The 12318-nt window shown below is 43.1% G+C and overlaps 1 protein-coding gene across 1 annotated transcript in view; it reads left to right on the top strand.

The window, feature by feature from the left end:
- LOC147006576 (dynein axonemal heavy chain 8-like) overlaps window positions 1-12318 on the top strand; it is a gene marked incomplete at its 5' end in the record, with an annotated part of 164610 nt that overhangs the window by 42176 nt on the left and 110116 nt on the right. The window contains 3 exon segments of the mRNA XM_085868499.1: window positions 1599-1706; window positions 5470-5604; window positions 8279-8440. Of these exon segments, the coding sequence (XP_085724625.1) occupies window positions 1599-1706; window positions 5470-5604; window positions 8279-8440 (405 nt within the window).

The following is a 12318-nucleotide window of genomic DNA, read 5'->3' as shown; positions in this document are numbered from 1 at the left end:
TAAGCTACACCAAGAAGTGGGGTTTGACTGTGTGGAGTTTTTCATCAAGAAATTCCCCTGTCTGTTCAGTGGCGGTGATAGTGACATAGACAGTCTTGAGAGTGAATTCGCTCACTACCAGGCAGACGCCTCCATAGCTACAATTGCTACTGAGACAGTGAGAGTGGATGAGCAGTGGCATCGGATTTCACAGCTCACAGATCCCTGCACTGGTGCCAAGAAGTATCCTAATTTGAGCAAAGTGATGAAGGGAATCTTGGTCATTCCTCATTCGAACGCATCATGTGAGCGGGCACTCAGTCTTGTACGGAAGAATCATACTGAATTTCGTCCCAATTTGAGTGTCAAAACCCTGGAAGCTCTCTTAATTGAAAAACTAGCTCATAGCACCCCTTGCTACCAGAGAGAATACAGCAAAGACATAATCAGAAGGGCTAAAAGAGCCACACAGCTGTCACTCAGCAAAGCTGCCATGGAAAAAGCAAGCAGCAGTAGTACCAGCCAGTAAGGTCAGAAAAATATTGCTTCTTTTGTGCTTTTTGTTAATCTTTGATTGTCCCCTAACTTACTAATATTAACATACATGTAACATTAAAAAGTGCACAATTTTCCCCTTTTTTTGTTCAAAAAGTGGGAATTCTTAACATGTTAAATGCTCCAAAATAGGGCTCAGAGGGCACTAGAGAGCGTCTAGAACCCCAGAGCTTCCAGGGCCCTAAGGCGGGCCATGGACCCCGGCGCAAGGGTCGAGCGCTCCGCGCTCGAGATGTGCGCTTGGCGCACATAATTTGGTGTCGGTTGAAAATCCTCCCTAATTCTGATTTCCAAAAGTTGGCATCTCTGTAAGTTTCCTTCTGTCCACATGTTTAATGGCTTGGTGTTGGCTTCATGGTTAAGACTGTTGGCTCAGGATTGTGTGGTGTTGAGTTCAAGCTCCTGTCACACCATTGAATCAACACCAGGTACTGTCATCCTTCCATAGCTGGTAAAATGAGCATCATCATGCCGGTATCAGGGTCACCGCATCAGCAGCACAGCTGTGCCCACAGAGAATGATGCAGCCAAGCAGCCACAGTCTCTGCAGTCAAATATATTAAATAACAAGTTTAAAATGTTGTTTTTATTGTCAGCAACAATCTTTGAAGCATTTTGGAACATTTAGTGCATTGGCTCGTGTCGAAGAGGAACACAGTGTCATCGTGATCAATAATGAAGATGTTTTGATTGCATTTTAAAATATTCGAACCAATCAATGTGAGTATAACTAAACCCTTGTGATAAAATGTTTGTTTTCAGGAAACCATTGTATCTCTCTTATTTTTAAACAGCGAAGCCGATTCAAAGTTTGGGTTCGTCCTTCCTTCCATCCTTCTGTCAAAAATGAGGAAGAACCTTTCTAACGCACCGTGTTTAATTGTCATTGGGTTCCAAAGGGTCATTCCAGAAGGTTCCAAAGGGTAGTCCGAACTGGTTTAGTTCGTTTCTTGGCTTTGCCTATTTTATATAAAAAAAAAAATGACAAACTGAACCTGCTTCCTTCATCCCTCGGGTGCGATGTTGAATGTATTAATTTATTTATGTATTTATTTTTTTTTTAGATCATCATGCGAGTGAAGCTTGCTTGCTGTGGGTTCCTGGAAAATGTTATTCTCGCTCAGAAGTTTTTTGTATTGTACAAGCTTTGTGAAGAACAACTTACAAAACAGGTCTGTTGTTTTTATTTATTTATTTATTTATTTATTTATTTATTTTACTGTGTGTTCACAATGACATTTCATAAATGTTTGAAGGCGAATTGTATTGTAATTTGACCCGGGATCATTTATAATTGTAATTTTGTATTTTGGTAATGAACTGCATTGTATCATAAAGTGCAAAATTTAAATTACAATGAATCACATGGCATATTGATAAATTAACTGTGTTTGTTATTATGTCGCATATCTCATGGAATTCATTGTTTGCTCTTCCTTTCAAATCTCAAGCAATTGAGATTGTTATCCACATGATGTGTAAGCATTTGCAAGATGTTGCATACTGTGCTTGTAAATGTCAACAGCACACCACTTGTGTGCACTCAACACTATACTTTCACTCGTGTGACACATTCCTTGATTACAGTCCAATTATGTTTGAAATCGGCATTATTATTCTCTTAATATAATAACATAATTATGGGCTTTTTGAAAAAGCCATTTTTCCAAGCTTCCATGGCAAGCAATGACTTTTTGTTTTTGTTTTGTGTTTCAATCAATTGTTGAATTGCCTGCACATTCTCATATTTTAGCCTCTTGTGAGTGTGAGGTCTCAGGGTCCACGAAAGTAAATTCAACTTTATCGCTGATGAAATTGAGATGCAGTTTGAGGAACAATGGCACATGAAATATGTTATCACAGGAATACCTGTGAGAGGTTGAAAGTTTGAGGATGATTATAAAGTTTGAACAAACGTTTGGTGCATTGCTTGTGACGAACGCTGCTGTTAACCAGTACTTGTATTGTGCAAGCTGTGGGGAACACTGCAGATTAAAAAAAAACAATCTATTGAAACACTGCAAATGTTAACACTTGTACCATGTCATTCATAGACCCCATAAAAATATCCATAACTGGAAGGGCAATCGGTAGAGCGAGTAACTGCCACGCAATGCCTGATTCACTGGAACACATCAGGCCCCCATAAATTTTTGATATATTACGCGACATTGAGAACACGGTCGGACCCCACTATTCGTCGGGGAGAGGTTCCTGGAAAATGCTGCGCATCCGCGAACAGCGAGGCATTGTTTCAATGGAAAAAGGGGGGATAGGTTCCCGGTGGTTCTTGAACCTCAAAAAAATACCGCGAATGTCGTAGCCACGAATGTCAACAATGCAAATGTGGCGCGTTGTTTCAATGGGGGAAAAGGGGGATAGGTTTCCGAGTCATGAAAAATGCCGCGAATGGCGAAGCCGTAATTGTCGCACATTGATTCATCGGAAAAAGGCAGATGGGTTCCTGGCGGTTCCTGATTTATTGGGGAAACTTTTACAAGTTTAAAATCTTTTCGACTTCGAATGCACATGATTACAGTTTCATAGAAAATGCTTACAATTATTTTTTTTAAGCACCAGGTACCATTTCCAATGTTTATTGAAGGAATGTGATTAACAATTCATGAAAATGGATTTACCATCCGAACCGTAAAAGTAAAATAAATGAAAAAAACAAGAGCAAATACCGTTTAAAATTTTAATTTGCACAAACAAACAACTTTTGATGTTGTTTGTGGTGAGGATGTTGTCACGAAGGGATTCTCTTGCATTGGCAGTGATATTCATGTCTGCGCTGGCTGTGAGCCAAGGGTCGTTAGATGTCTGGGTCGGGCCTGGGGAGTCATAGATTCACTGGATCATGGAGTGTGGCGATGTCGGTGCCTGTGCAGGTGGACGAAAGTCTCAGTCTTCAGTTCCTTGGTGCTTCCAGACTTGCTCTACAGATGAGACTTGGACTCTGACTCAGGATCTGAGACAGAGACTTCATTACTTTGGTTCCAGGTCTCTTCGGGGAATCCTAGGCTATCGCTGGTCAGACTTTGTGTCCAACGAGCGGTTGCTGAGAGAGACTCAAATGAGATTTGTTACCTACATCGTCTGTGAGTTTGAGCTGTGGCTGAATGGTCATGTGGCTCGTTTTCCTTACGTTGGTCATGTTCACCAGATTCTCACAGCGAGGGAGCCTCGTGAGTGGAGGAGCTCAATGGGCCGACCATGTGCCTCGTGCTTGCGGCAGATTGATCAGCATCTCAAGGAGATAAGGATGAGCCAGGCATCTGCCTGGAGGATGGCCAGACAGAGGCCCCTGGAATCCGGCGGAAAGTGGACGCAGCGCCGCACCGCTCCGGCACCTGTTCCCACACCTGACCTGCCCTGACCTGACTATACTGTGCTGTATGTACACACAGCTTGCTTGCAGCGAGCATGGCTGGTGGAAGACATGTTTTGGAACTGTGAGCGAGGCTTGTGGAATTATTTCTTTTTCTCCTGTGAAAAACCGCGAATACGCGAAGCACAGGGCTGTGAATGTCGAAGCATGTCGCAGTTTATTAACCATGAATATGGGGGGTCCACGAAGAGTGAATCATGGGTTCCAACAGTACATCGCTCTTTGCCCTATCTTTCAATGGTGAAGAATCACTCTCAATTCTGCTTTCTCTGACATCAACTCATCCTGGGAATTCGTTCAAAGAAATTTGCTCTCTCTCTCAGGCACAGATTTATCCAATCTCGTCTTCAGTTGTCCGACCCTTCCTCCCACCCATGGTACACTGAAGCTTGTGGTGAGGCTGTTTTCCTGAAACAACTTTCCTTCGCCTCATGGAAGGCAAATCCGACTGAAGGCAATCTCAATTCCTTCCACAAAGCTCGGCACAAGTGTGTGTCTACCCTGAGGAGAGCCAGAAAACATCTTTCTAACATCAAGGATGAACTTTCAAACCTCACGCTGGGCCAATCTTGCTGAAATTTTGCAGCAACGTTCCTTTCCGGACTGATCACAGGAATTGCAAAGCTCGTTCTGGTCACATGACTTTCAGTTGGTCTCAATGGTTGACTTAGTAAATTTATTCAAAAATCTTCTCCAGATGCACCAGTCAGAATGATTCCAAATTTAGGTTCAAACATTAGGCCAGGGCCCAGCTAAGCGACAGGTCCAGTGGTCCTGTGTTTTGAATGGAATTTTATATTTCGAACAATTGAATTCCATTGAATTTTATATAAAGTTGGTACAGAATCCCTTCCCGAGTGCGCATGCACACAGAGGAGTGAGGCAATTGTTTTACTCTACCTCTCAGGAAGTCAAACTATATTAAAAAATCATTCCGAACAGGAAACCTATTGCTTTGAGGGATGTTACAAAGGACACAAACAACGGGCACGAATAACTAATTTAACATGTTAAATATGGTGATGTAAAAGATGGTGGATCAATGGCTTTAAACTTCCAAAAAAAAGTTTTTTCTTTTCTTTCTTCAGGCTTTGAAACATTAATTTTATATCAATTGAATTATACACCTGAACGCGGAAGAACGCAAATCTCCACATTGGCACTTCCAAAAAATATCAGTTCAGTAATTGGGCAAAATGTAATGCCATTGTATGCCATCTCGACCAATCAAATTTGCCGCTCACCCTCTCATTGTTGGGCTACATCGAGATTCAGACAAAATCACAGCTCGTGGAAAATATTGATTGCGCTCAGAAACGCGAAGCAAGAATCGAAAAGACCCTTCCTATGTCCTTTTTCTCAAGACCGTGTTGGGTAAATGATGTTCTTTTGTGCCGTCCGTGTTTGGATTGATCGAATTAGTTTGGATTTGCTTCTTTGCTTTTATGCTTAATTTTTATGCTTCTTCTTGTCTATCTTGTTAAAATAAATAAATAAATAAATGTTCCATTTTAAGCGAGACTCTTGTTCTGTTTATTTTGCAGGTGCACTACGATTTTGGCCTGCGGAACATCTTGTCTGTGTTGCGTACACTTGGTTCCCAGAAGCGAGCTCGTCCAAAGGACAGCGAGTCCACCATCGTGATGCGGGTCTTATGAGACATGAATCTTTCAAAACTGGTTTGAAAGAGTTCGACGATAGAACATGAAAACTCAACAAACCAACGACAGATTGCCATGAAACAAATGGACAAGCAGAACACAGCCAAACTTTTACTGTTAGCATTGCAGGCTAGAGGAAAGGGTTGAGGATGCACATCCACACAAGTAGGTTGTTGTAGGTTGTTTTCTTCACAAAGTGACCACCGGTTCCACTGTTGGATCAGCTTTCCAGGTATAAAAGGTAAGTTGTTTGTTCGCTCTTGTTTCAATATATCAAGGATGCAATGCCAGGCATCAGAGCTGGAGGCACGGCGTGACACATTGATGGAGAAGATCGTGTCCTTGAGAATTGAGTCCCAGCCATTCTCTGCCTTCAGATGATAAATCTTTGGACAATCTTTGAGAGACAGTAGATTGCATGTTTACCTTGTTGAAGTGTTAGATATGACAACACATTGGTGGATTTGGTCAAAGATGGTCAATGATGTAGATACTGAGGAACAGATGAGCAGAAGGAAGGTCAGAAGGGAAGTTTTGACAAAATTATGTCCACCAGGGAATACGATCTGTTTGGCGAGATGTGAGTTGTTGAGCAAAAAAATATATATATATCAAATCAATTATTCAATCTTGTTGGATTATTTATTTACCTTCAACACCCTCACGAGTAATTAATGAACTTGCTACTGGCCAACTGGCTTGGTGATGGTTGAGATTTCTCCAGAGTCGGAAGAGATAGCTCAGAGGGGACAGCAAGGGAGTTTGCTGTTTCACATTCTCAATAGTCATCAACATTAGAGGAGCAGTCGGCCACAAATCGAAAGAAGAGGTGATTATAGAGAGGGAAAAGAGTAAGAAGTATGGATTAATGAAACGTCACACACATGCAGTGGAACATATAGTATGTTTCAAGAGAGAGGGAGAGGGTCTTATCAGAAGGGGTGTAAATGGAAGAAGGGAGAATGTCAGGGAGAAGAGAGATACTGGTGGAGCTGAAACATTAATGATAGGTTATTAGCCATCAGGTTTTAATAGTCAAGCTAATAATAGTGAAATAGTTAATAGTCAATAATCAAAAAGTGTGTTTCACACCTGTGAAGATGGGTGCTTCGCAGGTTCGGGATTGTATAAAAAAAGTGTACTTTCAGCTTCAATGAGATATTCAGCTGGGGACTTGTTTGCTCGCATTGATTGCGGAAGAATGTTAAAAAAATGAAACTCCACAACGTCTTTTGTTGAAGAGTTTGTGAGTTATCACCGATATCAGGGCCAAATTCCTGCCTTAGCTGCCATGAGGAAAGCAATGGCAAACCCCACAGTGAAACATTGTCAAGAAACTGCTTCAACATCATGGACCGACCCTTAAGCAGCGAACTGGATGGATGATGATGAAAAGGTTAGGTTCGGTATGGGAGCATGCGCCGGAGCAGCTCGGTGATGCGTCCACTTTCCGTCGGTACTCCAGGGGCCTCCATCTGGCCATCCCCCAGGCAGATGCCTGGCCCAACCCCATCTCCTTGAACTGCTGATCAACATGCTGCAACCACAAGGCACGTGGTCATCCCGTTGGCCTTCTTCACTCACGAGGCTCCTGCTTCGCAGGATCAACGTCAGGAAAACGAGCCGCATGTCCATACAGCTGCAGCTGACACTCACAGACTATCCAGGTAACAAATCTCATTTGAGTCTCTCTCAGCAACCGCTCGTTGGACACAAAGTCTGACCAGCGATAGCCAAGGATTCTCCGAACAGACCTGGTTCCGAAGGAGTTGTCTTCGTCTCGGATCCTTTGTCAGAGTCCAAGTCTCACATCCGTAGAGCAAGACTGGAAGCACCAAGGACCTCAAGACTTGGACTTTCGCCTTCCTGCATCGGAATCAACAGTTCCACACCCCATGATCCAGTGAATCCATGACTCCCCAGGCCCGACCAGTTTTCTATTGACCTATGGCTTACAATCTGTGGAGACATGAATATCACTGCCATGGTAAGTGAATCTCTCCGTGACCTCAACATCCTCACCACAAACAGGCACAGATAAGATATCAGCATCCAAGATGTCTATGAAAGCCTGGATCTTCGTTTTGATCCAGGAAACCCGTAGTCCCAGCGGCTCCGATTCCTGATCCAGGCCTTGAAGGCCCCTTCAGGAACATCCGGTGTTTCCGCAAGGATGACTGCATCATCTGCGAAATCAAGGTCAGAGATCTTGACATTCCCAAGCAACGAACCGCAGCCTGATCTCACTGGCTTCTTCCCCAAAATTTGGTTTGTGAACAAAAAGGTGTGGACAGATTTAGTTATAGCGCTTGAGTACGTGTTAAGGATGAAATAATTAGATCTTGGTGGAGATCCGAATCCGGATCTGGATCCAAGAATTTTTAAAGTGATTTTTCACCATTGAGTGATGGAGCAAAAACAATATACAGCACAATATCTCAAAAGAAAGGTATTCGGACAGATTGGGACGAAACCTGGTGGATGAGTTGGTTTAGTTCAGGTACGAATGCAGATCCGACCTATCAGTGGGATACGAAAAGTGAACGAACCAGCCTTGGGGAGCTATGTGCTCCACCGAGTGCCCTTCTCGTGTTCTTTTTATTTCATTTCAACACAACCTCGTGTTTAGGATAATGCAGGCAACATGAGACTGGCTCGAATTTCTAAAACACAGCTTTTGCTTGGCTCTCAGGTGGATGAAGATGAACAACTCTTCTTGAGTCTCATCAATGACCTATTTCCAAGCATACAGCTGGACAACAGCACTTACCAAGAGTTGCAAGCAGCGGTCACCAATCAAATAGAGCGAGCAGGCATTGTCAACCATCCTCCCTGGAACCTGAAACTCGTTCAGGTAACACAGCTTGCACATGTGAATACATTTCATGGTTTGATAAAACTCTGCTCACCTTTTTTTGTCAGTCAGTAGGTGGTGATTGGATACTTGCTTTGTTTGGAATTTATTTTGTTACCATAACTGAAAGTTATGCCTGAAGGGGTCTAAAGGATCTTAAAACGTCTAAAAAGGGTCTAAAGGCCAAAAAGGTCTAAATGGTATTAAATGGTCTGAAAGTTGTGAAGGTCTAAAGGGTAGAAAGTAATTGAAGAGTCTTTGGGATTATAAAGGGTCGAAAGGGTTCATCAGGTTCTATTGGGTCTTAATTGTCTTTGGTGTCTTTAAGGGTCTACGGGTTCGAAAGGGTCAAAGAGGTCTGAAAGGTCCTGAAGGTTCTTAAAGGGGTTAACCCTATGCAGCCATTTACCCTTTTTTTATTTTTTTTGAAAACGTCACAATCATGAATAATAAACCTGCGACCATAAATGGTAAAAAGGTGCAAATTGTGAATTAAAATACCTGGGCACTGTTATTGATAACAAGCGAACTTTTGATGAAAATACCAATTATGTGAATAATAAATTAATGTAAACATTGGACCTTCTCAGGAAGTTGAATTCATTTGGTGTTCGGTCACACGTAATGCGAATGTTAACTCATTCCTTGCTGATCAGAGTTTTGTCATTTAAGTTGGTTTCCTGGTATAATTATTATCTATGATACGGTGGACACAGGAACATGAAGGTCTCTGGAGATGGACTTGTGGCCTTGACATTGTCCATGTTTGACTACAATCTTGTGTCTGACCTCCTCAGACAATTCTCCGGTTTTCTTTCTTTTCTCCATGCTCTATCATAGAGGGACACACAGTGACACAAAACAGCAGAATGACTCCTTTTCTCCACTCAAACTGCTTGAATGAGTGATTTTTATTATTATTTTGCAGGCACCTGCAACTCAGCACAGGTGAGTTCAATTCCAAAGTAAAGGGGAATCACCTGCTTGAAATCAAATAATTTCGAACTCCGAAAAGATGCCAAAAATATTGTCCGGACCATTTTAGGATTTCTTTGTGGAATGAACTAAGATTTACTAATTTTTTCAGCTTTTTTATACGCCCGATATATATATATATATATATATATATATATATATATATATATATATATATATATATATATATATATATATATATATATATATCGGGGCGTATTATGTGATACCGGTCGTCCGTCCGTCTGTCTGTCTGTCCGTCCATCCATTCCTGTCCGCACTCTAACTCCCAAAGTTTTCAACTTTCACGTTTCATATTTGGTACATAGGTACAGACTGTGGAGACGGTGTGTCGCGACATTCGTTCGTCATCTAAAGTGGTTGCCATGGCAACCAGGTTGCTGTTTTCCATGCAGCAGCACAATTCTGCATATACCTTCTTGTTTGGGCGTACATTGTGCTCACTTGAGCTCTTGTTTGTTTTGTTCCACTGCAAACCAAAGAAATACATATGTGGAAACCAAAAGATTTTTTTTAATTTCAACAATTTTCTGGAAGAAATGGAGCATTATTTGAAAAAAGTGCAAGGGTGTCAATACTTTTGGCTTCGACAGTGCATTGCCAATGGGAAGTGCACAGTCCCTTTTCAAAATTTTCACCTTTTGTTGCCTTGCATCCTGGAATTAAATTCCATTAAATCAGACTTTTCCCACCTTTATTTACACATCTTAACCCACACCTTCTAAGAGAAAAATAAATTCCAAAAATTTCAGAAAATTTTGAATAACAACAAAACTAGAATATCTCGGTTGGATAAGTGTCCACCCCCCCCCCCCCGCCTGAGTTAATATTTGGTGGAAGCACCTTTGACAGCAATAACAGGTGTGAGTCTATTGGGATAGGTCACCACCAACTTTGCACACCTTGAATGGGAAATATTCGCCCATTCTTCTGCACAAAACTGTTCAAGCTCAGTGAAGTTGTGAGGGGAGCGTCGATGGACAGCAATCTCCAAGTCATGCCACAGATTTTCCATTTGATTTAGATCAGGGCTCTGACTGGGCAACTCAAGGACACTTCTCTCTTTGTTCCTTAACCACTCCAGTGTAGCTTTAGCTGTGTGCTTCGGGTCGTTGTCGTGCTGAAAGGTGAACTTCCGTCCCAATTTCAGCTTCCTTGCAGAGGGCAGAAGGTTTTCCTCGAGGATTTTTCTGTATTTTGCTCCATCCATTTTCCCTTCTATCTTGACAAATGCCCCAATCCCTGCTGATGTGAAACATTCCCATAACGTGATGCTGCCACCACCGTGCTTCACAGGAGGGATGGTGTTCTTTGGGTGAGGTGCTGTGCTGGGTTGCGCCAAACGTAACGTTTTGCATTTTGGCCAAAAAGTTCCATCTTCGTTTCGTCAGACCACAAAACGTTTTGCGACATGGCTTAAGAATCTCCAGAGTGGTTTTTGGCACGTCTTAAACAGGACTCAAGGTGGGTATTTTTGAGTAATGGCTTCCTTCTTGTCACCCGACCATACAGGTCACATTTGTTGAGTGCTTGGGATATTGTTGTCACATGCCCACAGTGCCAGTCTTTGCCATAAAAGCCTGTAGCTCTTTCAAAGTTGCCATTGGCCTCTTGGGATGATGCCTGTGTTCCAGGCAGAGCCCAGTACTGCATGCAACGACATGTGTACAGCATTTCCACCAGCCTTGAGAAGTTCAGCATGGATGCAACAGATCCCAAGAGCTTGACACCATTTCAACCGGTTCACCACAGCCTGTGTTTCCACAAACGAAGGTTGATCACAGTTGATTGCATGGTCAGCAGTGGGGATAGAAACACCCCTGACATCCAACTCAACATCTGGTGGTACAGCCCCTCAAAGTAACCGGTCCAGTGGGCCTTCACTTAAAACTCCTCTGTCAAGAGCCCACCACCCTCCACTCCAACTACAGCATACCAAAGGGTGGGCTTGGAGGAATGCAATGCGCAAATTCCCCCGAAAAGCAGGATGAGAATCACCAGACCACAGCTGATGCTCTCACCCCTCACAGATTCCTCGCACATAGGCCTCCTTGTCCACCCTTGGCGCACGTACAGTTTTTGCCTCGACTCCCTGAACAGCTCAGCTCTGCCATTCAGCCTGGCCCTGTGACTCTGGTCAATGGTATCCAGTGTAACTTGAGACACAAAATTATTCTTCGCCCAACGGTGAGTTCCAAGACATCCACCGGAAACATCAAGGAAGGTGGTCTTGAAAGCACACTACAACTCTTCAGGAGTCTCTAAAGTGTTCAAACCCCTCAAATCCCCACTCAGCCTGTTTTCAAATTCCTCAGCTACCATCTCATTCTTCAGTTTGCCAACATTCAGCCAAGGCTGGGATGTTACCATTCTCCTGGATTGAAGCTGAAACTGCAGTTGCGACCACAAGCTTGTTGTCGGTGTTGAGGAACTGAGCACTCTGGTAGACCCTGCAGTTCTGGATCATCCTCCAGCGACCATCACCGAGCATGTGGTCAATCTCCTTTTCCACACCACCAGCCGTGGAATACCAAGTCCAGCAATGAGCCTGTGGGCGCTGAAACCACCAGACCAGAAGAGTATCTCACCTGGGGCATTGATCAACCACAGACTTGAGAATGGCATGGAATGCGTCCCTCATGGTGAGATCACTCGCCTCATTCGAAGCAGAGACAGAGACCAGGCAACTGACACCCAAGGAGAGACAAATCCTTCATCCCATAATATGCTCGTTGACCGGCATTACCTCAATTATCATTGGAATCAGCTCATTGGACACAGCCAAAGAAACTCCAGACCAATAGTAGGTGTAACCACCCGCCATGATCTCGCCGCAATCCGGTCTCCGAACCTCATAGAGTGCTGCAATAGCGATGTTCAAA

Source organism: Eptatretus burgeri, unplaced genomic scaffold (assembly GCF_056783735.1).
Source record: "Eptatretus burgeri isolate ZD-2024b unplaced genomic scaffold, Ebu_testis_v1 Ebu_testis_scaffold_3164, whole genome shotgun sequence".
Lineage (NCBI taxonomy): Eukaryota > Metazoa > Chordata > Myxini > Myxiniformes > Myxinidae > Eptatretus > Eptatretus burgeri.
Note: the sequence above shows the minus strand (reverse complement) of the source record. Positions and strands in the feature narration are given on the sequence as shown.